The 27,409-nt window shown below is 52.3% G+C and overlaps 2 protein-coding genes across 2 annotated transcripts in view; one reads left to right on the top strand and one right to left on the bottom strand.

Annotated features, from left to right (window-relative positions):
* Window positions 1-12,670, top strand: part of LOC144944267 (protein FAM107B-like) — a 29,380-nt gene extending 16,710 nt beyond the window's left edge. The window contains exons 2-4 of the mRNA XM_078872278.1: window positions 5,611-5,808; window positions 8,427-8,577; window positions 10,783-12,670. Coding sequence (XP_078728404.1) covers window positions 5,618-5,808; window positions 8,427-8,577; window positions 10,783-10,905 — 465 coding nt within the window. The 5' untranslated portion in view covers window positions 5,611-5,617 and the 3' untranslated portion in view covers window positions 10,906-12,670. The remainder of the gene's footprint in view (window positions 1-5,610; window positions 5,809-8,426; window positions 8,578-10,782) is intronic.
* A 6,696-nt stretch (window positions 12,671-19,366) lies between these two features.
* Window positions 19,367-27,132, bottom strand: MANF (mesencephalic astrocyte derived neurotrophic factor). The gene is made up of 4 exons (XM_078872277.1): window positions 26,821-27,132; window positions 22,554-22,681; window positions 21,492-21,633; window positions 19,367-20,801 (listed from the first exon to the last, which is right to left on the bottom strand). The coding sequence occupies exons 1-4, from the start codon at window positions 26,912-26,914 to the stop codon at window positions 20,623-20,625; spliced, it is 543 nt and encodes a 180-aa protein (XP_078728403.1). The 5' UTR covers window positions 26,915-27,132; the 3' UTR covers window positions 19,367-20,622.
* Window positions 27,133-27,409: the final 277 nt, after the last annotated feature.

Here is a 27,409-nt window from a genome sequence, read left to right as displayed (position 1 = left end):
GCCCGGGCACCGCGTTAATAATGATGACCTTGCGCCCGTACCAAAGATGCACCGAGTCAACAGATTTCACACTTACTCTGCTGTCAACTCGGAGCCCAAATTGATCTGCTTCCTCGTAGTAGTACAGTACCCTTGTTTATATTTTAATTATTTTACAGATATCATAGTCTAGTGACTGTGGTGCGTTTAATGCACGTATCACATTTAGTAGATTTTTTAATCAATATATATGTTCCTCTTTGAAAAATTTGGTATCTTAAAAGCCTGCGAGGTCACGCCTGGGTTTGTTGCTTCATGTGCCGTTCTTGCTGTGCTGTGTCGGCCAGTTGATCTGCAATGGATTCGGAATGCTTTGTTCTGCGTCCAGATAAACACTGGCACCGTTTGGGAGATAACCGATGGAAAACATGCAAGAGATGTGAGAGGCTGACCAGGTGGGCTGAGGTAGGGACATTCTCTCCCTGCCGAACTGCAACTTGGCAGCATTTGTCTCCTTGGTGGCCCAGAGGCAGCAGGGTAAATACCACATTCCCATGATAGGACCCAGTCTCTCCATTCTACAATAATTTTCGATTTCCATAATTTTATTGAACCCGTTGAGATGATGTGCAGTCACAACCCCCACTTGGGAATTTCAACTCGCAAAGCATAACATCTTTTATCACAGCGCCACACAACCTCGTATTGCTATCAGAAATATTATAAACGTCAGTTAATATCTCACAAATCTGTAGTCCCTTGTTTCCTATCGTATAAACATGAGCACAAGTGGCAAAAGCAATCTTCGCAGTGCTTGGCATGGTTTAGATTTCCGGTATTGGGTACCTAATCCCTCAGGCTAATGGCTGGTGTGCAGGTCTGCACCCACCCACAGGCCAAGCGGATGGAAGTTCTCCTGTGATGTACAGGGCTTCGCAGCCCACTCCTCTCTCGAGGTAACTCTACCGATGCATTGCCACAGGCGGGTTGCTTCCCATAAAGCCATTGGCCAAGCCTGTCGTTGTACATTTAGAATGCAATACACTACAATGTGGATGGATACAATCCAATGCAAGACAGATGCTTAATACCCTATGGATGGACTGTTCCTCGTCATAGCGATGTGGCGCATGGCTGCTAATGGCGATGACCACCACTCCACATGAGCCTAAGGAGGAAGACACTGGGTATTTAAATAAATAATCGTTCCTCACCCTGATGAATTGCCTTTTGCGGCAAGTGCTGTGCGCGAGGACCTGTTGCTTGAGAGGTGGGGCCAGCACCACCGTGTGTGCCCATCCACCTTTGGCTTCCCCCTCAGTGCTTGGGTTCACACTCCACTTGTGGCCAAATGACCCCGAGCGCGTCGAGCCTGGCGAGTGCCGCAGTCGGTGCCCATCACGACCTGTGACCGGCGTAATGGGCGGCGTGAGCGGTAGAGCGCGGTGCAGCAACGGCTGTTGTGACCGGCGTGGTGAAGTATTGTTAAATATCCCTCGCCGCCCGCAGGGCGCGCCGGCGCCCTCTGCCAGCGGCGGATCGATAAATTGGGCTGTGCATGCACACGCACGACTCCGGGAGCGGGGGAGATCCGGGCCAGGTTGAGACCCTGCTTGGTTTATCACCGGTACTGAGAATTTGCAGCCAGGAGCCGATTCCAAGCCCCGGGCATCTGAGCGACGCACCACCGCTGCTCCCGTGTGTGTGCGCGCACTTGCCGCCAGGGCTGAGATCCCCCCCCCCCCCGCTGCTTAAAGCGACGTCGAGGATGAGAGGGGTGAGAGATGAAAGACGAAGCCCCTGTGAAGCCGCGAGCGCCCCGCGTGTGCGTGCACGGCGCGCGCCGGGCCGTTGGAAGAGCCCAGCGTGGGGAAGAGCCCCCGAATTAACCCGACGGTGGCGGCACCACCGCTCCTCCCCAACCGCCACCGCCGCTGGGAACGCAGCCAAATACCAGACGTGCCCGGCACCAGCTGCCGTGGCTCGCGCAGCTGATGCGTCCGCACGGAGTGGCTGCAGCGTCACGGTTCACGCCCAGGGGAAGGGAGCGAGGGAGGCCTTTGGCTGAGCCTTGGCGCGGAACTACACGAGGGGGTCGCAGAGAGAGAGTTGGGTGGATGACTTGCGCGTGAACGTGTGTGTGTGTCTTTGTGGGAGGGGGGAGAGATGGGGCGGGAGTGGTAAACACTCCGTGTTATGAACCCGGCAACCCAAGTACGATTACCGCTCGCGGCCAACATCGGTGACCAATTTATGACCATGGCCTGGGCCTGCCTCCAAGTCAAGTTGGGCTTAAATGAGTTCCTGGAGCGGTGCCTAAACATCATCAACATTGGGGAGACTGAGATGGCTGGACGTGGTGCTGGCTACCCACCCTCGAGTGCTGTGCCAGCCTTAATAGGTGCTCGCTAACAAATAGATGTGTGCTGTTTCCACCTCTGGATGAGGGCTGCCACGTGGAAATGAGCATGGCCCAATGGTTATATTACAGAATATCGCCCTGAACACGAGGTTTAGAATCAAGACAAAATTTCCATGTGCACCATGGTTGAGCCAGGTGAGTGCCTGGATGGGGTGACCACAAAGGCCTCTGCCGGGTGGTGTAGGCATGGAGCTGTGAGGTGGCGAGGAGACGGCGGTGCCGGGCCGAGGTTTTCTTCAGGTACTCAAGTTCCCTCCCGTATGCCAAACACTTCTTCAAGGTATTCGCCAAATATCTCCAAAGTAAAACCCTCCTGTAAAGTTCTTGAAACTCGGTGAGGCTTTACCGGGAAACAAAAAACGACCTTAGAAGAATTTCTGGCTTTTCTATTGCACAAGATGTGCACAAAACCTCTATGGGCTCTTGACCTGACTAAACATAACAATAGAGCACACCAACATGATACACACCCCTCGCCTTTTTAAACGGTGTGCGCGTGAGGCACGGCTGTTGGGGAGCTCGTCGGGCGAAGGCTGGCCGCGGTTGCCGCGTTAGTGCGGCACGGGTCGCCGAGCCGTGGCGGTTAACGGAGCGGTGCCGATGCGACGGAGCGTGAGGCACGGTGAGGGCAGTTGCCCGGGCCAGCGCTGCCTCGATGTGACGCGGTCATTCAGAATCCTGTGGTCTCGCAGAGAAAGCAGTAAGTGACCTTGCTGAAACGGTGTTATTATCCTACTTGGTTTCCTTGAAAGAGGATGGCGCCTGGTCCATCGATGTTACAAGGCTTCAATCCCTACGCAGAAGAACTCTCGTTTTGCTCCTGAAACTACTCGCTCGTTGTGTCTCGGGAAAATGCTTACCCACAAACGATTCCGTGGCTGTGAACACGTGACCCGTGCAAGGCAGTAGGAGCCGGGTCTCCTAATTGGCGTGGACCTGCCGTAGGTTCACCGGGTCTAAAATACGTATTGCTTCGTGTGGTCTTCGTCATTACCGGGAATACAAAGGCAACGGGGAATGTGTTGTAGTTATGGCCACGCCAACCCCTTGTGTGCTCTTCCGGCCTTACCAGGTGCTCGACAACAGCACTTGGCCCCTATGTGACTGTAGACCTAAACATTGACCCTTTCCGTACGTGTGTGTATGCTTACTGACAGAAAACTTTAAACAAGTGCTTGTTATGTTTGCTCCCTTTTGAGAGGAATGTCAGAAATCAATGTTTTGACCAGCTGCCTTTCTCTCAACATAAAAGAAAACTCGCGTCCGTAAGGTCAGCTGGGCAAACTCTCAATTTCTTCGGTAACTCTTGGTGAGAAATAAAGTCGATTACGAAGCCACTCGAGGCATTCCTGCAAACACTATCACTCCACACCAGGCTTTCTTTTTATCAGCGCCAAGGCACTGAGAAAATGTGGCCTTGACAGAGAATGCAGTGTGGTAATGTCGGTTCACATCCCAGGTCACATGGTCAACTCGACACCTCGCCATCATCCCTCCTGGGCAGGCAATCGCCATGCATCAGGACCGCTGTGATAGACTGCGGCGCGATATTGTGAGCAGAAAAGGGCATTTTTGTAGCAAAATTAATTGTCGTCCTGAACATCCATTGCTTCCCACATTCAAGCCACAATGACCAGCATGGTGAGATGTGATCGATAAACCCTACGATGCACACGCCACAGGGAGGACCTCATCCAGCAGTGGATTGACAGATTTGCTGTGCAGGTTCCTCTCGCTCTATGCTATAGTAAATGCTTTCCAGAAAAAGGCTCACAAAGCGACACCGCACACGTAGATTCAAATACTTACAGCATGGAGCGGGACACCTTTTGTGCCAGAGATGTGGCCACGAGCCAACTGGTTTGGGTTCATTGTTCATACAAGTGGCTTGGATTGAGGATTTTTATCGTATCGCTATAATTGTATCGAATTCTTATGTTCGGACGCTCCTGGACTTGCAATCCTGAGGTCACTGGCTCGATCTCGCAGCGCACGCCCATTCAATCAACGGGGCAACTTTCTTAAATCCTTCCTCCACCTCTGTCCACCCAGCAGTAAACGTGGGTACACCACAGTCGACCGGCAGGTCATGTGCGGTGGGGTAAAGTGTGGGTACGCCCACCTTTCCAAGACTTCTGGTCGGAGTGGAAGAAATACCTTCGAGAGGGGCCATCCCATGCTCTAGTGGAGGCATTCTGCGAGCGGAGACGTTGGCAAGCACTTGCAGGGCTGCACCTTCACCTCAACTTCTATGGTTCATTTAAAGGCTCGGTAAGCCAGACTATGGAACCCTTGGGTATAGACCCGAATGTATGATGCACTTATGCCCAAGACTCAAAGTCCCAAACTAAAGCATTCCTCATTATTCACAGGATTCGTTGTTAATACCCGAGGTTTATACCAAGGCATTGTTAGCATAGTTAGGGTTCAGTGTTAATACCGGAAGCTCAGAGAGCCAGACTAAACCATTTTTTGAATTCATGGTATTCGGTACAGTATTCATAATGGTGACAGATGTTTGTTGGGTGTCTTTGGCAACGTGGAAGAGCGCTCTGCTAGGTCAAGAGTTCAATTTCCCATCGTGGGTTAACTCGGCCCATCATCCATAAGGGACTGATAAAACAAGTACCACTTTCTAAGGAGTCAATAGTCACCCTAATCGGGCCTGTGCATAACCACCGCTACACGGTATGAGTGAGTGGTATGTGAGAGTAAACTTATTCATGGAAAAGATGCACCTACCAGGGGGAAATGCTCAAGGTGCTTAAAGAGCTATTAAAGTCTGGCTGTCCACCTGATGAAGCTGGTTGTAATTACGGGAGAAACGTCGCATTCGGATTGTAAATGTTGTAGCTTTGCTCTCCAACACACCGGTGTGCTGTACTAGTGACTAATTGGCATGTTTTGTTTACGTGACAAACCTTACTAGCTGGCTGTGTCGTGTGGTGGCGGGTTTAACGACACATTTATATTCACGCGATCTCGCCCAAAAAAAAGCTCGTGGATCTATTCAATTGTCGCAGTCACCGTCTCTCCAAAGTTGACAAAACCCAGCAACCTCCTCTCCAAGTACTAACCAGGCTATTTTATCAGAGCTCTGATGGACAGCACACCGGGTGAGTGGACAAAGTTGGCCTTTGTGCAATTGTGCGAGTGCGACGATGCACAAACTCTGCTAACGCCATCGTACGCCGCGTGCCGTGCCGCAGGAACGAGATGTCCGGGCAGCGGCCCCGGTGCTGTGACCACCCGGGAGGGATCCTGGATCTGGAACTGCCGCCGCCACCGCCGCCGCCGTGCCCCACCGACGACTCGGAGCTCATCAAGCCGCGCCGCCTCGTGAACCCCGTGAAGGAGTCGCGGGACCACCGAGACCTCCACCGCGAGCTCATCTGCAACCACAAAACGTTGAGTGAGCGCGCCCTGCAGCCAGCGCCGGGTGGCGCGATCGAGCGGTCCGCACCGGGGGGGGGGGGGGGGACCCGCCGGGGTCCCTGGGACCTACCGCCGGCCCCGTAGGATCGTGGAGGCTGGAGGGAGCTGGTCCCACTTCCCTCTCCCCCCTCCTACTAAAGGCTCGGCCCCCCCCAATGAAAATGTAATAGTCGAGTCAAATGTTGGACATCGGCACCTTTCTGCATGTGCAAAAAGGAGCTTATAGAGCTAGAGCAGAAAGCATGACAGGCGACAGCAGATCATATCTTTACTCATTCTGAATTGTTATCGTCGGCAGCCACGACCAATCCACTGCTGGATGATGGCCTTCCCAAGCCGCGGTGCAACAATTCGCCCAGCACCTGCGCATGACGGATTTGATCGCTCCATCTCATCGGCGGACGTGACTCTCGAACGCGATCCGTTCCTTGTGTGGATCTGGGCAGGGACCCGCCACCTGGATAGATTACAGCTGCGCCGCACGTGTTCCGTGTTAATGAACTTGTACTGTACCCTAATTGTGCTTGTACTTAGCAGGGTGTGCCTATAGGTGCTCTAGGACCACTGCACTGCATGGGCTACTGTGAGATTTGTCTTCCTGGCAGCTGTTCATACGGTGGACGAATAAACGATCGCTGTAAATTTAGCCCGTGCATTGTGAAACCCAACTCTAAAATTCCCCCGATTGAATGAATACGCCGTTGTGTGTGTGCGGTGTTGACATGCACGCACTTCCCGCCCGTTCACTTCACTGCAGGGTAATGTTCTGCATTCGAGTAAAAATTCCACCCTTTGGTTTCCCTGCCCTTCAAACGTTTGCGACTGAAGCACATCTAATCGCCTCTGGTTCCTGCTGTCTTCTTGCAGTGTGCGGCCTCCACGCCTGCTTCCTGTCCGATAAGTTGCCACCATAATCTGATTCCCTATTGGCCCATAACTCAGCCGCTCGATGCCAGAGAGAGGGGCCTTGGCAGTCCTCCCTCACAAACCTTCCGTGAAAAAAGTTTGACTTTGGTAACAATTCTCGCGCTTGATCTTGTGCGCAAGGCTCTCGCGACCGGCATTATGTTTGGCACTTGGTTCCTTTTGGTCGTGTGAGGATGTGTGGCGTGAACCCTCCTCCACCCGACGCGGCCAATTCACGTGACGCTTGTGTTAAATTGTCGAGTGACGGGAGGGGTTTTACGACGCACTTTTACTTGCACCAATTGTGAATCAATTATTGTGGAAGCCGTTTCGGCTCCCAATTACAATCACAAACGTTGCTGTCGGTGCTAGGCCGCTCCTTGTGCCCGGCAGACCTCTCCGTCGGCATTTAGCTCCTGACGAACGTTATCACCATTGTACGCAAGAATCGAAATGGCGTTGCCACAAAATCTCCATTTGGAGCTCTCGTGGCACCCAGTGGTGCATCACCATCTGTCGGAGAACATCCCGGAGTGTGGTCTCGTTGGTTGTTACGTTGCCGAAGTGGAGGGGGGGGGTGGGGGGGACACGTGGCCTAGCGGTAGCACGCTCGCTGCTTGTTGTTGTAGAGGTTCACAGCTAAACATGACGGGCCGCCCTGGTTATTCCTGTCTGCTTCACAGTGGACGTTGAAGATCCCGTGACGTCATTTGAAACGAGTGAGCCCTCATGTGTCGGCGTCATGGTCTATAATTTGAAAAATTACTCTGGTATTTTATGAATTTGGAAAGACAAATACAGCAGCATTGCCCCCCTACTTGCACAGACTAATGTCTACATGCAGGCCAGTACTGTACTGTGTTCAACCTTGTTCTGCACAGGGACAGCTGCCATCAGCGGGGTCCCCCTAGGCTAACTTAAAAACTGCACTGAGAGGATTGTTACGTAATGGACGCGGCTCTATTTTTGCGTGTGGCAATAAGTTCAGGAGGTAAATGCTAATGGGCACAGCATAAACACGAGTTAAGGTCAAGCGCCTTGCGTGCCCTGCAAAGATTGCCGCATTACAAATTAAACTGTTGAATGCTCAGAGCGGTAAGGGACCAGTTGATCAACAAAGTTTAACACGAAGGTTTATTTCGTGTAGTTATTCGTGACCAAGCGGAGTCCATAAATTTGGTACAAACCCAGTTCTCAACAGTACAGTGTAAAACTAAGAAATGGGATGAAACTATCAAGCGTTATGTAACCTCAAAGGAAAACAAGACCACAGAAACCACCAAAAATCCGCGAGTCCGCTTTGGACCGCATAGTGCGGTGCTCCAGGGGTGACCACACAGCACTGGTCTCTAAATGAGGGCCCTGCTGCACTAGGGCTGCAATGCCACATGACGTCTCGGTGCAGTGTGCAGACGCAGCTGGCCATGTCGGCATCGCTGCCCTCGCTGTTCCATTTTTTAGTTTCGGGAATTAGAGGGGTTTTTTTCCCATTTTCTTTCCTATTTTTAGGGTTTTCTCTAAAGCACCGCATGATATGCTGGCTACGGTATATCTGCCCTCGCTATGCCAAGGACACGCCGCACGTGACATGCCAGCCTCTATGCGTGCTCGCGAACAGTGTTTGACCAAAGAGGCTGAGGCTAACTTAAGGAAGGGGTCGGCGTTTGTTGTCTGTGCGTTACAGGGGCAACCTGCCGCTGAACAAGCCTGAGCTGCAGAAGGTGATGGAGAAGAGGAAATGGGAGCAAGCCGGGCGGCAGCGGAAGGAGGAAGAGGCCTCGAAAATCAACCCCCTGGAGAAGGAGCTTCAGAAGCGACAGCAGAAACTTGAGCAGGTGACGCTGCGTTTCTTCCCGGGAATCCATTCGCCCGGGCATTTCCACCGAGCCCTCACATTCTCCGGGGTCTTTGTTGTTGCATGGCGGGCGGGCATGGCGGGCGTCCATGGCGCCCGCTGCGCCGTCCGCTCCGATGTGCCGGCCCTCGCTTCGGCCTTGCCACGCAGGCTTTACTTTGGCCTCTACCGCGCTGCGTGGCGTCGCACCGCCCACGCCGCGGTGCTGGGGCCGTGCCCGCGCGGTGCGTGCGCGTCGCATCGTTTGTGTGTTTTGTTTACGGCTCGACTAGGACACGTGACAACACAAACGAGACGGATAATGCAAACGAGATTGTCAAAATAAATGAGACGGGCAGTACGAATTTGGGACTTCACGCAGCACCATTGGCCCCAGCTGGCAAGATCACCGATTCGGGAGGCGCGATGTGAATGTTGAACGATGACGACAACGACGAGGGTGGTGGTGGTCCTGGATCCGGCCCTCGTGTTTTAAATGAAAACGGTGCTGCGATTATCTCGAGAGCCCTGAGCCAGTTGTGGAACTTTTACATTCCCAAAGCGGTAGCCGATAATTTCTCGAAGATAAGCACTCAAATTTTTTTTAATTATATATAATAATAATAATAATTAATTAATAGCTCTGGGTTGTGGTTATAAGGAGCATGTGTTGATTTAAGGTAATGGGCCATGTGCTATTTGTGGCACGGGTGGATTTTTAGAGTTGTATATACATTCTCCCACGCTCTTCACCCTTAGCTTTTTTTTTACAGCCGTGGGAGTAAATCATCGAGCGCAGTCAGCGCGGCACGTTGCAGATAACCGTCACTCCGGCACGCCACCCAATCGGCTCAATCTGTGCCCTCGTCATGCTAGCGTGTATCCTAAACACTCCTGCACCCACGTGATTTACCATAGAGAGAACAAACGTGTTCGCTGGAGAACGGAGGCAATGTCTTGCGCAAACGGGCATAGTCGTGGACGCTGACGGACAGAACGGAACGAGGCGGTGAGAGGTGCATTCGTGCAATGGACAGAGGCAGAAAGCGCAACGCGGAGGATCGGTGTGCAAGTGGCAGGCCCAACGTCGAGTGTTGAGAGAGCCAGCCGCCGGCTTGGGATGGAAATGAGGGATGACGATGGCCGGTGGGCGAGAGTGAGGATGGAGTGGCAGTCGAGGGAGGGACCGTGTCGATGACTGTGTGCGTGGCCGGTTGGCGCTGTGGCAGGGCACCGAACTGAGAGGAGGGTGCGAGTTCAAACCCTGAGCAGGGTTGGACTCGACTTATAATTTGTTTACAGGCGCTAAAATGAGTCTCACTTTGTTTGAAGTCAACAGTGATTGGTTTATAGAGAGAGTGGCGGCCCCACAACACGAATGCGGAATTTCCACTGCTGACAACTCGACTGTGGAAGTATTTGTCCCCAATGAGAATTCTGTTGAGTTTTCATTTGTGCTGTGTGACGGTGATGGCATCGTACTCATGTACATGTGCATCCCTTTTGATGGAAGCCTCCCCAGGGGTCGTAGGGATTCTTTGACCATACTTCACCTAACTGGTCAGTGCGGGCTGGTGGAGGTAGGAGAGGTTAGACGTCTCAGCGTAGTACAGTACAACAATTACTTTTGCTCTGCTGCCCACAATTAGTCCTAACAATGCTTTGTTTGTCAATAAATAGGAGAGTCTCAACAGCCTCTCAAGGAGGGCCCTGCAGTTGGAAGTTTGACAAATTACATTATTAAATGAGGTTTTTTTTGGTGAGTGGGTGCCTGGACATCACAGTACCCGGAGAAGCCACGCAGGTATGAGGGGACATGGCGCGGACAGACTCGCGGCACAGGAGGGTCGTGAAATGTGTCGCGCTGCCAACTTCTGGCCACGTCTCGGTGCAGTTTCACAGCACACGGCGATCTCTGTGTGATCCACCAACCCTGCCACCACCGTGCTTGGTTAGAGGCATGCGGCGCCTCATAGGTTGTCATTTACTTGACCTCTGCCATCAGTGATCAGGTTGGTGTTTCATGATAAAGGCAAAAAAGATGATGATGATGATGAAGACCACTGGAGTGTTGACCGGCAATTTTGATGATAAACAATTATGGCAATGACACAAACGGGATGAAAATAATTATAATGATGATGATGATGAAAGTGGTGATGACAACCATGATGATGATGGCGTTTAAATGTGTTCTCTGTCACAGCTGGAGTTGGAGCAGCAGAGGCAGGAGGAGGCCCAGAAGGAGGCCCCGGAGTTCGTGAAGGTGAAGGGAACGCTACGCAGCGCCGCCAAGACCCCGTCAGAGCAGCCCAGCATGGAGCAGTGATAAACCCACACCCAAGCCCAGCATGGAGCAGTGATAAACCCATACCCAGCCCGTATTGCAGCATAGATAAACCCACACCCAGCCCATGTTGCAGCATAGATAAACCCATACCTAGCCTGTATTGCAGCATAGATAAACCCACACCCAGCCCATATTGCAGCATAGATAAACCCATACCCAGCCCATATTGCAGCATAGATAAACCCATACCCAGCCCATGTTGCAGCATAGATAAACCCATACTCAGCCCATGTTGCAGCATAGATAAACCCATACTCAGCCCATACACACTCCATTGGTAAAATACCCAGCCATTGCACAGTGAAGCACCAGCTAGACCCATTACACTAACCAGCCAGCCATGAATCACTGCAGTAGCGATGGGCCCAGCCAATTCACCCCACGACGACGAGGAATCCATTGCCCTCGCGTCCCAGACCACACGCAGTGACCCAGCGGGGTAGACCCATCGCATGGAGCGGGAGAACTTGCCCAGCAAGTTCGGACATCAACGCATCTTCCTCAAGGCCTCTCTGAATGTAGGCCTTATATTTAATTGCATTCAGAATTACACAAGATGCATACATTGACAAACAAATGCAATTGTCTGAAAAGTTTGCTTGCACAATATTTTAAAAAAATAAATGATAAAAAAACAATAAAAATATAAGTAGATAGTTACCCATAAAAGACTTGTAATAATGTTAAATAGTAATAGCGAAGCGATCTGCGAGTGGCTCGGAGAGCTCAAGATGGCCATGTCACCGAGCTGGCACTGCTGTGGTTCTGGGTTTGAATTCTGGCTCCACTTGCGTGTAATTTAAACCGGGGCTCGCGTACAGCCAGTCGGTGGTCTCAGCCTTGTCACCAATCACTGCACAAAAAACCCTCGTCACATTCAGTGTAGGTTGTCACTTAATTTGGCACGTGGCAGCTAATGAGGGGCTACGATTTTCAGTTTTCCCATCTATATCCTTTGCAGGGCATATACTGTCCATACGTGCTGCTGCCATAGTGTGACTGGATCTGAGGCCTGTTGAAGTGACTTCAGAAGTAGTTCTGTGATCTCATCTTCTGGGGGCCACAGTGACTCGGTAATGTGGCGCTGCTCACCTCGTGAGTTCCCAATCGAAACGCCGCCTTTTCGTGACATGGGCGCCATTAGCAAGAGAGGAGTATAATTTGTTGAAAGAAAAAAATCTAAGTAATAGAGCAACAACAATAACGACTTAATTACTTTTATTATAATCTGTGAATATTTTAATGCATGCGCATAACTCTGAATGGTGCCATGAAAGTGAACGTTATTTAAGTAAACATTATTTTCTGGCGGAGGAGGCTACACGGGGTGAAGGTGCGTCGGTTTAAAGTGAAAAACGTGAATCGTGTGATTATTTTTTTGGGTTTCCTCCCCCCCTCTCTCTGGTACCGATTCGATCCGTGCCAAACCGACATCGCGCGTGCCGGAGAGCGGCGACGCTTGCTGCGCGCGCTACACTGCTCAGGAATGGGGGGGCGGGGGGGGCGCTGATGCCTGTGTGAGGTGAGGCTCTGTGAGTTCCTGCACTGACCCCTCGAGGTGGAATAGTGGTGATGGTAGTGATGATGGCGAGGATGGTAGTAGGAGCGACGTTGTGATTTGTGACGGACGCACTTGTTGAGTTGTCCATCGGGGATCGATGTGGGGCTTGTGACAAGCATACGGGACCCAGCTTGCGTCTTGTTTATTTACGTACGTTCATAAACATGACGCGCATACGTACGTGCACACGTAACGTGCACACGTACGTACGCGCCGGCATGGGTTTTTGTTTTATTTATCATCGGTGACTTCCCAGCTGTCGTTTTTTTGGAGTCGCCTTGGCACGACGGGGGAGACAGCTCTTCCAGATGTCCTCCAGCCAAGAGAACATCGCTTCACATCGGGGAATTGCCCGAGAAGATGACATGACAGGACTAATTCCGAGTCGATTCACAAGGCCTCTCTCTCCCCCCCCCCCCAACTCGCCAGTAAGAGGGAGCCATGAGTCATCACGCAAATTACTCCTGTGGATTTTCACTTTCCGGCTGTAGGGATAAAATTAGTGGGAAAGAAATTGCAAAAACAACATTCGTAGTCATCGCCAAGCTTCTGGTTATTTGGACAAATCTGGCGCGTGTATAAAATGTGAGGTGCGAACCGGTCAGAGCTTTACTTAAAATTAACTTGCAAAAACATTAAAACGCAGAGAACTTTTGGTATCTGTGTTAAAGCTTGTCTTGCCCCAACGCAATATTATGAAGCCGACCGATTGCGTATAGAAACGCAAATGCTATGCTTTAAAATAAATAAACTTCTCTCGTTGGTTTCAATCGAAAGTGGAATTTAAAAAAGGAATATATTTCCACATTGTCAAAACCACAAGCCAATTGTGTTTTTTTAATGACAAAAACACTTCACCACACCAACCCCCTGGCTTCGTTGGCGTTCGAAGTCCGGTGACCATGGAAGCTTCGGCGTAAACGACTGCCAACGGTGCGTGTGCCCGACTGGCGGGGCGCGCGGTGTGGCCCGCGCGTGTGCGTTTCACGCGGCAGTGCGGTGATTGTGGTCACCCACGGCGATGTGCCACTGCTGTCTGTGAAGCTCCACTTTGCTCTGTATCTGTACAGCAAGGCGGCGCTGTGCTACGAGCATTTGTCTAATCTTTGGAAGGTCTGGGGTTAACGCGACCCAACCATCTGAGGGGGTCGATAAAATAGGAACTGCTTCATGGTAAGCCCGCAGGTGGTTAAATTGTATCTCCCTGCTCTAAGTGTTACCAGGTAGCGTCTTTGAGCCAGTGGTGGAAATTCCACATTTCCATGATGGGGGCCAAATTATTCCTAGGACCACCACCATGAAAAGACTCGCCTGTGGAGACTCCTTTATTGACCCTATAGAGATGCTGGACTTGTACATCCTCTGAATCGTGCGTAAAGCCACGGTCTGCGTTCAGATTGTGGGTCAAATCCTCTCACGGCTGTCGAGCTGGGCAGTGTGCACCGCTGCATGAACAGCACCGCCGCGAGACGGTGATGCTGTGGGTACAGTAACTTGCCTCTGTCGCCAGTCTTTGCATTAAAACATATTCCGTTGTTTCAGCCGCCCTAAGTTGGCACGGAGTCAATGGGCAGCAATCACACAGCCATACACCGATGTTCTGAAGCCGCGTTCATGAGGAACAAAATCTCCTTTAAAGTTAACGGCTGGGCACTCTGGGACATCGCCGCCGCGTCGCTCCCGTGCCTGTGGACGCGTCGTTGCAATGCCGTCCCGAGTGTCGGACCAGGTGATGTTTAAACGTCTGTCGTCCAGTCAACGCTTCTTCACACTTGCGTTGGGGCAGCCTGGCGCGCCCAGCCTTGGGTGGGCATCCATGGAATACCCAGCCGCGGTGTTCCGAGTTGGTTGGGCTAGCTGCCTGCCAGCGGGAAGGTGGCACGCTGGGACCATCGCCACTGCTGGGAGGGAGGCCGCAAGGGACCGAGAGCAGTGGCGTGGTGACGACATTGTCAGTGGCGTGGTAACGATATTGTCAGTGGCGTGGTGACGACATTGTCAGTGGCGTGGTGACGACATTGTCAGTGGCGTGGTGACGACATTGTCAGTGGCGTGGTAACGACATTGTCAGTGGCGTGGTAACTGGTGACGAGATTGGCTGCTCAGGGGGTGCGGCAATCGGTGAGGTGGGGCCCCCCAATATTTGATTTGTCACGCACGGTCGCCAAACGTTTCTGCTGTAATTAAATTAAAATAAAAACGTGGGACGTAAAAATAAACCATTTTCACTTTTAAAAAAAGACATTAAAACCGCGTTTTAAATAAGTTTGTTATTTTACACTGTTGAAAACCTATCTCACGGTGGTAGTCTAGGGGGACCCAAACTCGTAGCTGTGGCCACCGGGGGATGGGGGGGGGGCAAGGCGCCCCCTGGCTGCCCCCCGCGCTCGTTCCGCTGCTGGCCGAGAGGAGCGCGGGCTGCGTGGCGCGGTGGAGCGACGGTAGTTTGGGACGAAACTAAAACAACTAGAAACCCCGTGAGCTTGTTGAGTGGCGAGCGCCACAGCCGTGCGACTTGATGTCAAAACGAACAAAAATGCATCGCCGTGTCTCGCCTGTAAAGTATTTAAGTGTACGTCGTGTGTTTATATATTTTTTTTTGTATGTAAAAAAAGAACAACAGAAAGATTACGTTATTTTGATACCTGACTAGTTTTGTCCATTGTGTTTCCATCTGTGACTCGCCTAATAAAGGTGCATTTCCATATACACGGGAGTCGTTTTGACTTAAACCTCAAAAGGCGAGCCAGTCCATGAAGGATTTGTCTGGCCAGAGATGTCTGTGTGTGTCGTCCTCTCAATCGGAGCTCTCAAGCAGCAATGTCCACAACAAATCCATCTGTTCCAGGCTGTACGTAATTCTCAAACAAAATTCTTGCAAAATGGGGACTCCTTTCTTCGAACACTTAGGCCGGTTTGAAACATTCCGCCCGACCTACTGAACATCTGAGGGTCGCTGGCCCCCGAGATCCCTCCCTCGGTACCCCTAACGGCCGGGTTAACCTCATTACTCGCCCCCTCGCTGCTAGGCGAACCGCTGCTGGGTTCTTCACCCATGGGGTGAGAGCCGTGGCTCGAGGATTCCCCTCCCCCGCGGGTCCGCGTAGTAGGCATGGTTAATTACGTACGCGCACACCCACACACAGCTCTGCGCGGCACTCACTCAACCCTGACCACTCACGCTAGGATCGCGCACCTGTATTATACACGTCGTGAACGTGCGCGCACACGCACATACAGCTCCACACGCGATACCCACTCTTGCGCCGCGCTCGCCGCCCGCTGGCCGCTCACGTTATGATCGCGCACCTGGGGTACGCCGATTACGCACGCCGCGAGCTTACGCATATACAGTACCACACGCGTTCACACTTATAACACGAGATCACACGAGGCCACGATCAGCTATTAATGATTTATTGTCTGCTACCTGGGACTGGTGTTAAATCAGTGAGTCGACGAGGCTGGCCTACGCTGATACCTCTATACCTATTCCCGATGTATCTGCTATGATTCTAATTCACCTTCTTACTCACTGTTAAGTGTCCACGGCGGTCCGCTGATCCTTGTGCTAACAGCGTACCTCGGTGCGTCGCACGGACGTCCGGGTCGCTGGCTGGAGCTGCGTCTGATCGCCTGGCGCTGGAGTCAGAGAGCGATTTCCCCTTTGCGCTCCCCATTTATCCTGATTCCCGGACTCGGGCCCCTACCCCCTTCCCACGCACCGTGCGCCTTCGCTATGCTAATTAATCCTCTGTCCGCGCGGCGTAAACTCCAAACAATGGCACGCGCCCCCCTCGCCCGGGCCAGGCGGCTCCGCGGTGCCTTTGTTCCGCTAATCAATGAGCGACCTGCACGGCGCAAATTCCAATCAATCCCTTTCTCACGCACCGTGCGCCTTCGCTATTATTGCAGTTCAGATGCGCTGCGTGTTTTCTAATGATGCTCCTCCATCACAATGCTTATTCCCTCTGCCTGCCCCGTCGATACTTGCGTGTGTGGGGGGAAATGCGCCTCAACCGCGGTGGCCGAATGCCCCACGCCGCGACCACACCATATTAAGGCCGGTCGCAGCGCCGCGGTGCCACGTAGCACGGGGGAGGTCATCCAATTCCCTGATCGCCGGAAACCGTGAGAGTTAATCCCGATAAGGGTTTCTCGGATAAAAACCGGTCGATCAGGTGACCTTCCCTTCCAGCTCTATGGGGGGGGGGGAAATGCGTGCGGGTGTGTTCATGTGAGGTGAGGTGAGGGGGACGCGGGGTCGGCTCCGTCGCTTGGTGGTGGCGAGGTCGTAGGTGGGGCGCCTGCTGAACGGCTTCGTGGCGGCGGCATGACACATCCATCCTGGGTTTAACCAGACTTGATTGTGTTGAGGGGCTCACCGATCCTTGAAAGATCGGACACAATCCCATCGGTGAGCTCCTCCGGCAGGCTCGGCTGTGTTGGCTGGGTCATGTAGCCCAGATACCCAGCCACCGCATGCCCAAGCAGCTTCTGTTTGACCAGCTAGAGGGAGATAAACAGGAGCGGCACGGGCTAGAGAAACTAAACTAATTTTTATTTTTCCAGGTTAGGCCCACTGAGCTATATAGCTCTCTTTCAGAAGGGGGCTGGCCACAAATGATAGCTCAACAAAGTGGCTTATCACTTGGACATCTATATTAGTCAACCACTTTAAACGAATGTTTCTAAATGTGGAGGGAAAGCCCAGAGGACCCAGAGAGAAATCCACGCGACCAAGGGGAGAGCGAATATATACAGGCGTCAGGGTCGGGATCGAACCCACGATCCTTCTCCATACCAGACGAGTTGTGGGTTGATGTGGTCACGGAAGATCAGAGCCGAGTGGACTTGCCGATGACCGGCACCAGTGGTGTCAGGGTCGGCCTCTGTTAGCTTCGTCAAACCGTAGTGAAGACGATGGCGCATATTAGGGCCACGGAGGTGTTCACTGACAAGTTGACAGCTCATGCTGGAAGCTCCCACGTTGAGAATGTGTTTACATCAATAAATAAAAGACCCAACGGCTCATTCCTCCACTTTCAAGTGTAACCATCAAGAGACCATGAAAGCGACATCTAAATTAAAATAAGCACGTGCGGGATTGCCCCGGGAGGGTTCGGCGTCTTCTGACGCGTCGTGCCTGGCGAGACCCATTGGAGGAGCCAGGGGATTGCTACGCCCACTCGAGGTCTCTCCAAGGAACACTGCGAGACATCGCTGGGGCTGGCCGTGTGGAATGTCCCGCCGAGTCCTGCTCTCGCACGGGAGGAGAGGCTGCCATTCTTGCGTCGGGAGCTGGACCGCTACTGCTTGGACCTCAATGGAATAGAGAGAGGGAGGTGGACCGGTTCGTGTTCCACTCGGTCCTCCTCTACTCGGGGTAGAATGGCATCAAACCACGGGGTATATGGACCTTTTCTTTGAATACAATCATGTGGAAGGGTATGTTTCTACTGCGCTTGGTGAGATGTTCATGGGATGGGGAATATTGAACGTCCATAGGACGGAAATTTAAAAACTCACCGGATGAGACGAGACAGAAACAATTGTGGTAAAAGAGAAAACCAAATATTAACGGCATGCCTCGTGCCTCCCACTTCACCAGCGTGCATCGACTGCCCTCTACTGGTGAAAATGAGCCTTGGCGCTTACAAATCTCAAGATCTTACTGTATTGGGACTTCACAACTCCACGAGGTAACCCGTATCGTCCGCTTTGCACAATGTTGCGACATCGTTGCTTGTTTTATACATTAAAACTACATCTCGTTTTTTTTACAAATTTTAATCTGAAATAACCACAATTAACATCCATTCTCGCGGGACTCTTATATGCATTTAAGCACCAAATAAATGCAAGCCCTCGTGTATTGCCAGGCCTGCTGGCACTGGTCCAGTGCTGGCAGCAGCAGCAGTTTGCACTCTGGATAGTTCGTCATTGCCATAGCGCTCACAAGCATCGAACCAGTTCAGTCGCAGCGCAGTGGAAGCAGTAACACGTCGTGTGTCAACTCACCTATGCCAATCACACACTACCCTTGGTGGTGATTGAACAGACTCAATCACCGGACAACCATAGTCCCCAAGTGAGAAATGCAGTTTACCCACGACAGGAATAGAGTCCACAGCTATAGTCTAACTGTAGTCCATCCGATTCAGCTGCGTCGCGCTCGCGAGGCCTCCGCTTGATGCGGGCCGCACACCATCTCTCTCTCTCTGCCACTTTTTTTGAATGAACATCGAAACCAGCACTGGCCATTTGTTTCCAATATCGTAAAACACTGCCCTTCAAATCACATCAATTCAATGGCCTTACTCAAACAGTGACGGTTGAGAACCACGAGCACTCGTACACGAGCCAGTTTCCCAGACTGTAGATAAAATCTGTTTTAAATTTTCTTAAAACTGAGTATTAAGGCACGTCTTCTTTGTATGCACCGTCTCCCTTATCAACGGATAATTCAATGGGCTCCTGATTAATTTTGCAAAGTTCCACTACAATATCAATGCGAATGTGACGACTTAATGTTTAGTTGATGAACCATAACAGTGGAAGGCGCCACGACTGCTGGCAAAGACCTTGTGACAGGGCTATTACCAGCTGAGACGCCATGGAGAGGCGGGAATTCACCATTGTCGAAGACATTTAAAGCATGTACTTTATTTCAGCCATTCAAGTGAGAGGCCATCGATTAAGGCGGGTACCATGAGATGTTTGTTGCAGTGTTGGAAACAACAAAAATCTATTTATATCACTAACCTACTCTGGGATTATGTACCACTTTGCTGCTCTGCAGATTGGGAGTTCACACAGCCTTCGGCAATGCCAGTTTCCTCCGAAGTGTTTTAATGGACGATACTGAGGACGTCACAGTTCAGTGAGTGAAAATAATTTATTTCCATACAAAAGAAACATTTTACTGCTCGGCTTAATGTCAGAATCACCCAAAACAGCAGATTTCCACTCCAAATAAAAACAGAAAGGTAAAAATTATCAAGGAGGGATTTTGTGCAACCCCTAGGTGAGAATGTAACAATTCACCTCCCACAAATTGGACTTTTTAAGATCGGGTATCGGCCAATAAAATGTCCCATGTTGGTGCTTGTAGAATCTACATATCAGTTGGCTGCAGGGTTTTAATGAACCAAATACATCAATCAGAAATAATTGACTTTACAAGCAGATTTTACACATTACTAGACTCGAATCAATGTATGTAGAACGCATTTCGCACCTTACGTCGCCAACCGTGCTAAATCGGAGACAAATTGATACTTCCCTATACCCAACACCCCTACACCTTTAAATAGATGCCAACTGTTACCAGCAAATCACAAACTTTCCAGAAATTCTGGACAAGAGCCTCACATCTGGGTGGGGGAAAGACCCCAGAATGAGCTCTGATGTCATTTGAAAAAGCCCTGCCTTAACTAAAGCCACAACATTTCCATTTTTCAAGTTCAACACAGAAGCGATTTGCATGTTTTGCCATCCTCCAATATATGTACAACATACATGTACATAGACCCCTCTCTCAAACCTCGAGTATACCAAAGAGAAAACACATTTATACCAGTTTTTTTGTACAGTTGTGGAACCCAGGCTGAGATCAAACAACAGGAGAACAGTTTAAACTTTATCAGCATCTAAAGTTTAACCCAGGATCAACATTTGGTAGTGGTCAGCCCAACTAATGATATTAACATCACCATGGCCTCTACAGTATCGTGAAAAACATCACTATACATCGTGGCTTAAAATGAAATTTCAAATAAAAGTAAAAATTACCTTTTGCGATTAATCTGGGGTGGAAAAAAAAACGTTACTTGTGGTATAAAGACCCCGACCAGTGTAACGCAACACAGCCTCTCACTTCACAGGCAAACTCGGCAAAAGATTTGTGGTGTAGAAATTCATTTCCACAAGGATGTCCACATTCCTTTACAGAGAAAAGTGCCCAAGAGTCAACACCGCAATAACATGTGCAAGTCAATGTTGAGCGCCGGCCACGATGACACAGAGTGAAGTGTGGTGGGGAGGGTTCTATTTGCGTCACAAGAAGCACCCCTCCCCCCAGCCCTCCTCCACAAGGAGGCCAGGTTCGAGTCCGGGTCTCGAGTAGAGGGCTGCTAGAGGTCGTTCCTGGCGACGTTGGGCGCATATTTGGGCATGAGCTCGTTGATTTTGCGGATGAAATCGGACTTCTCCGCGCAGCCCTTGCACCCCTCTCCCCAGTCGTCAAGGATTCTCTTCAGATCTTTCACCTTCAGCTTCTTGAGATCAACGGTGCTGAGGTCAATCTGCTTCTCTGTAGGGGACGGGTCAACAGCAGCAACATTGTCAGGCTTTGTCCGAGCAGCAGAAGGGAAGGGGGCTGTTACAAGACACACACGCCGTTTAAATGTCCTTAAAATAATGAGGTTAATTGGGCAGTTTGTAGACTATCACCGATCGACGTCAATGCAAAACATCCATTTATACCAACAGCAAGTAGACCTTCAGAATCGTTATCGTTAAATCAGTCTTTATTTAGACAGGAGGAATCCGATGAGCTATGAAACTTTATTTCACAGTTGGGGTGACACCACACTCGATGGCATCACCACATCTGCGCATGGCACCACAACGTCTCTAAATGCAACCCTTTCTCGCCTCCAGGTCTCCCAATATCTCGTTTGTCTTGCCTTCAGCTCCCCCCTCACCTCTCATTGACAACTCACGTACATCTCGTTTAGCTCTCATCTAACTAATCCGTATGCGAGCCATAAGTCTCAGCAAACCACTCAGACACCCTTCAAGGTGCCAGATGTGGCCTGTGGGCTATGCCCTGCAGATACTTTGACTATTAGAACAAGGTGCAGTGAGTGTTTAGTGACACTATGCAGCTGGTTACAGCCCGTGGCACGGTGTATGCATGTGCTTTCGCACCGTACGAAGCCATCGGAGGTACGGTGGACGCGTGCGGTGCCCTACAGCGGTGCGAGAGTGGCACGCGTACCGTATTTGAGCTCGCAGATTTGGCCGTCCTGCTTCTTCAGCTTCTCGCAGATCTTCGTGGCCGGCACGTGGAAACTCAGCGGCTTCGACACCTCGTTGGTGATCTTGGTGGCCGCGTCGCTCGTGGCTCCCAGGTAGTAGCACTGCAATCGACGCACACAAATAGGTTTCAGTTATTCAAGGAGGCTTCTACACCAGGCTCTACAATCGGCTAAAAATCGTAATTATTTTAAGGTATTGTTTGATTTGAAATGAAAGTTACATTGTAATTAAAATATCCAAGTCCTGGAAAGGTGGAACATCCACACAGAACCCTTTTAATCAGCACCGACTCCGGTCTAAGAGAATGGTCCTGGACCATGCCTTGATACCACAGCTTCCGTTGTTACTCTTCATCGGTCTCTTGCCCAATACGAGATGATGCCCGTTTAGACCCCACAGAGTGGTTAGCTGTACGAATCATGTTATTCAATCATGTAATCCAAATTTGAAATTGATATTTGTAGTCAATATTAATGAAGCTAAAGCCATCAAACCCGGTAATCCTGGGTGGCTACATCTGGATGCTTATACTTGGACAACTTAGGCCCTCACTCGTGCTGGCCCGGTACTCCGACCAGCCAACTGGCAACCAGCAAAGCAGGTTTGGGGATTTCACCGTGATCCACCAACCCCTCCCCCCCCACCTTCAAGGCAATGCATTACAACAGCTGGGCACCACTGTGTCCCCATGTAGATCGCTCTTTAAAACAAAGTGAACACTCACGATGCAACTTGCATATTTTTGGTACATTAGCAGCAGGACGATCTTGAACATGAGCAATGAGAAATCAATAAGGCTTGTCCCAGCAAATAATTTTGTGTCACACTGGCCAATTAAAATTATATTTAGCTTGGGCATGACCCACACACACCCTGTCACACACCCAGGCAAACCCAAGAGGTAAATTCCAAGATTATTTCCGACTACCACATTGTAGCTAAAAGGAATCTAACAGTTGTAACCGGTGGCTTTCACAACAAAACGCCCACAGCACAGAACCCACTGTGCGGAATCACTCACAAGGCGGTTTTCCTTGCCCTTGGCATCGCTGCAGGTCTTTATCAGCTCCTTTTCCACATTTTCTGCAGTGAAGTCTGCATTCTTTTCCTTTAAGGAGTTGTAGAACTTCTCGAGGAACGTAATGCACACTGTCAAAAACACAGCACAGGAAGACAAAACACAAGTGAACACGTTGCATCAGACCAACGCTGGTGGGGCCCGGCACGAGAGCGCTGGTGCGGTGCCACCAGGATCCTGGGTGTGCATCGAGGGGCTCGGCCATGACCTGGGTACCCGCGGTCAAAATAGTGGTAACACGAGAGAGTGGACAGGCATCTTGCCTCCAACCTGTCCATCTAAACTCAAATGGAGCACTTGCCGATTACAGGCTTGCCTTCAGCCACTGAATGGTCCTAGTTCCATATTTCCTTTCAGTTTTTACAGCCAAGAAAACAAAGCACCCATTTGCACAAACACTGTCAATTCGAAGTTGATGGTTATATAAAAAAAATCCACGTGCATTTTAAAATTGCCAAAATCACTTGAAGAATACCGGCGCTAACATTCATAATGTGTTCTTGCCGACTCCGTGCAACTCACCAACACCATGACAAACACACACGATCCATGTTCACACAGCAACGCATTGTGCGACTGTCAGTCTCATTAACCCCACCGAGCGACAGCGACATGATTCACGGCATTTGTTTTGGCACCGTTTCTATCACAGACGGCCGCGTCAGAGGTCTCCCACACGTGTCGGGTGACCACGAAGCCAGCCCACTGGCGGGCGAGCTAAATAAACGACCCCTCGGCACGCAGCAGCCTCACGTCGTGGCGAAGACTTCACCCAGCAGGTCACGGACGAAGGCGGTGTACGGAGTGTTACTATCGAGTGTTGAGACGCAGTCCAAGACGGACCCAGTCTCCTCGGGGTAACAACGCATTTGGCGATACCAAGAGTATGGATACCAATTACTTTACGCACAAACAACAACTCGGCACGTTGGGAAAATAACACCGTGCCCTTTAAAAAAGGAACAAAATAAAAATGGGCGACGCTTCGGGCAACGGCCCTTCTTCATAGCGCAGAACTCGAGCGGCCAAGAGGCGCAGGAGACCGGGGGGGGGGGGGACACGGGGGGGGGGTGGTGACACCGGAACAGCCGAGAGCAACGTGAGCTCGCGTCCCGCTGGGGGGAGTGGCGACCAATCACAGCCCTCGCTCGCGCTCGGCTCCTCCCCCTCGTCGACGCGCGCTGCACCGTGGCCCCAGCGATGACGTCATGTGCGCACCGAGAGCGGCATGACGTCGAGCGCTGCACGATCCTAGCAACATTGGCTCTTAAGTCTTACTACTACTACTGCGCGCTTGTGCATTTGCATCAAGGCCGTAATTATAATATATATTGGGGGGGGGGGTGGGGGAGACATCCCCCCCCAATGTTGACTCCATGGCTACGGCCTTGTGTATTGTCATGTTGTATTTATACGGCGCAATCGCATTTCAAGATAGTGGACGGCCCATTGGGCTTCGTGACTTTAATGGAGGGGAAGAGTGGCCCATGGGAAGAGTACAAACGGGAAAACCTTGAACCTGGGGGCTGAACAGGTGCCGAGAGGCCACAGGCCATGTTGGCAGAGTGGAGACGAATCACCTGCGATGGGCGCCACATCTCAGAGTAGGGCCCAAGGTCGATTTCAGTCAATGCGCTGAACCACCGGGGGAGAAGTCACGAGACCTGGGTGGGCCAATTTCCCAAGTTTGCCGGGTCGCCAACATTTACAAAAAAGTGTCGCACAGCAATGAAACTAACAGACAGACCACAGGCATCAGCCATACATAAAATCTGCACAAGCATAAATCAACGTTAATTAAAACACATGTTAAGAGTGTGGATAGTTGTATGTATGTATGGACGATCAGCGTGCACTGTCGGGCGTTCTCCAAGCTGCGGGGCCACGTTGCAGGCAGCAGAGGGGAGCCCGGCACGACCCATTGCTGTACTGCTCTTCTATGTCCCCACGTCGATGATGCCCGCCTCCACCGTCACGGCGAGGCATCGTCAAATAACCAACACAAGCGTCGGGAGGGCCTCGTCCAACATACAATGTTGTGCACTGCGACTCCGTATGTCACGTAGCTGTGTAATCGTCTTATGCCGTGTTCATGTAAACTATTACATGGGAAGGGTAAAGACGGGAACAGTGATCAATGTCCGGGTGCTGAACTACGTCGGTGGGCCCGGACTTTAACCACCACGTCTGGAGCCCGAGGCGAACGGGGGAAATTCCACATTCCTATGGCACGAGTCAGGATGGCTCCGTGGTGGGAAGCAGGCGGCTGTGCAGCGACAGCCAAGCTCGATCTACCGCTCGATGAAGGCCGTCGAAATCCGAAAATCCTTCTATGCGGTAATCCACCTGGCACCATGCACACGAGTCCATACCCCACTGTTGTACTGCACTCGTATGCGCCCACGTACACGCTGCGGGCCCTTCTGCGCCAAGTATGGTCTCATAACCCCCACGACCTGCACGGCGGGCGGAGGCCTTCATCCAGCAGTGGATTCGCACACCAGGGGCTCGAGATGATGTCACGAGGCGTACAACGCGGTGTGCTGCACACGCAGCAGCAGCAGCATCAGGAGTCTCTCCACTCTCATCTCTTCGGGGACAAGCAGCTGTCAACAGCCATGATCAACCCACTGCTGGACGAAGGCCTCTCCGCAATTCGTCGACAACGCACGAGCCGATGGTGGAAATTACACATTAGTATGGTCTGGGTCAGGTCCGTCCGTTCATTCATCCACAGGACCACGAACGGTGGCAAAACCCAACATCGTTAATGACGCCGCTGTGGGACGGGAATTTCCGTAAAGGCCGCGTCATCAGCGAAGCCACAACGCTCACACTCGCTCACCTCACCGCTCACCTCACCCTCACTCACTCAACCCACCCTTGCCGCTCACTAACCCCACCCTCACCGCTCACTCTCACCGCTCACTCACCCCACCCTCACCGCTCACTCACCGCTCACTCACCACTCACTCACCGCTCACTCACCCCACCCTCACCACTCACTCACCGCTCACTCACCCCACCCTCACCACTCACTCACCGCTCACTCACCCCACCCTCACCACTCACTCACCGCTCACTCACCCCACCCTCACCACTCACTCACCGCTCACTCACCCCACCCTCACCACTCACTCACCGCTCACTCACCCCACCCTCACCACTCACTCACCGCTCACTCACCCCACCCTCACCACTCACTCACCGCTCACTCACCCCACCCTCACCACTCACTCACCGCTCACTCACCCCACCCTCACCACTCACTCACCCCACCCTCACCACTCACTCACCCCACCCTCACCACTCACTCACCCCACCCTCACCACTCACTCACCCCACCCTCACCACTCACTCACCCCACCCTCACCACTCACTCACCCCACCCTCACCACTCACTCACCCCACCCTCACCACTCACTCACCCCACCCTCACCACTCACTCACCCCACCCTCACCACTCACTCACCCCACCCTCACCACTCACTCACCCCACCCTCACCACTCACTCACCCCACCCTCACCACTCACTCACCCCACCCTCACCACTCACTCACCCTCACCTCTCACTCACCCTCACCTCACCCCACCCTCACCGCTCACTCACCCTCACCGCTCACTCACCCTCACCGCTCACTCACCCTCACCGCTCACTCACCCTCACCGCTCACTCACCCTCACCGCTCACTCACCCTCACCGCTCACTCACCCTCACCGCTCACTCACCCTCACCGCTCACTCACCCTCACCGCTCACTCACCCTCACCGCTCACTCACCCTCACCGCTCACTCACCCTCACCGCTCACTCACCCTCACCGCTCACTCACCCTCACCGCTCACTCACCCTCACCGCTCACTCACCCTCACCGCTCACCCACCCCACCCCACTCACTCACCCTCACCGCTCACTCACCCCACCCTCACCGCTCACTCACCCCACCCTCACCCCACCCTCACCACTCACTCACCCCACCCTCACCACTCACTCACCCCACCCTCACCACTCACTCACCCCACCCTCACCACTCACTCACCCCACCCTCACCACTCACTCACCCCACCCTCACCGCTCACTCACCCCACCCTCACCGCTCACTCACCCCACCCTCACCGCTCACTCACCCCACCCTCACCGCTCACTCACCCCACCCTCACCGCTCACTCACCCCACCCTCACCGCTCACCCCACCCTCACCGCTCACTCACCGTCGCACTCGCCCTCCTTGAGCGCCACGGCGGGCTCAATCGCCGTCGCCACCACCGCCGCCGCCACCACCAACGCCAGGAGCATCCCGCCCATGACGACGACCGCTTTGGCGAGAAGCTCGCGAGCGCACAAGTGGCCGCACAACACAACCACCACCGTCTCTAAGTGGCCGCACAACCACCACTGTCTCTCTAAGACGAAGCCAACGGGCCCGGGGGGGAAGGCCTCTCAAGTCCCGCGGCACGCGAAGCGGCGGCCGCCTTCGACTCAGTTGACAGGCTGTGACGTCACCCACGGCGCGCGCCCGACTGTAGCCGGGCCCCTCCCCCCACCCTCCCCTTATATAAGTGCCGAGTGACGTCACCGGCGCACGTGGCCGCACAAACAGCTGGCGCGCGCCCATTGGCCCGCGAGCGCCCATGACGCGCGGCGCGCGGGACCAATGGGAGCGAGACGCGTTCGGGGTTTGCTCCACCCCCCCCCCCCCGGTGAAATCGATTCGCGTCCGAATGAATTCGATGTATTGATGGACTCGACGATTCCTGCACTGGAGCTCGGCGATGTGTAGGAATCGATGCCGCGCGATGC

Source organism: Lampetra fluviatilis, chromosome 34, assembly GCF_964198595.1.
Source record: "Lampetra fluviatilis chromosome 34, kcLamFluv1.1, whole genome shotgun sequence".
Lineage (NCBI taxonomy): Eukaryota > Metazoa > Chordata > Hyperoartia > Petromyzontiformes > Petromyzontidae > Lampetra > Lampetra fluviatilis.
Note: the sequence above shows the minus strand (reverse complement) of the source record. Positions and strands in the feature narration are given on the sequence as shown.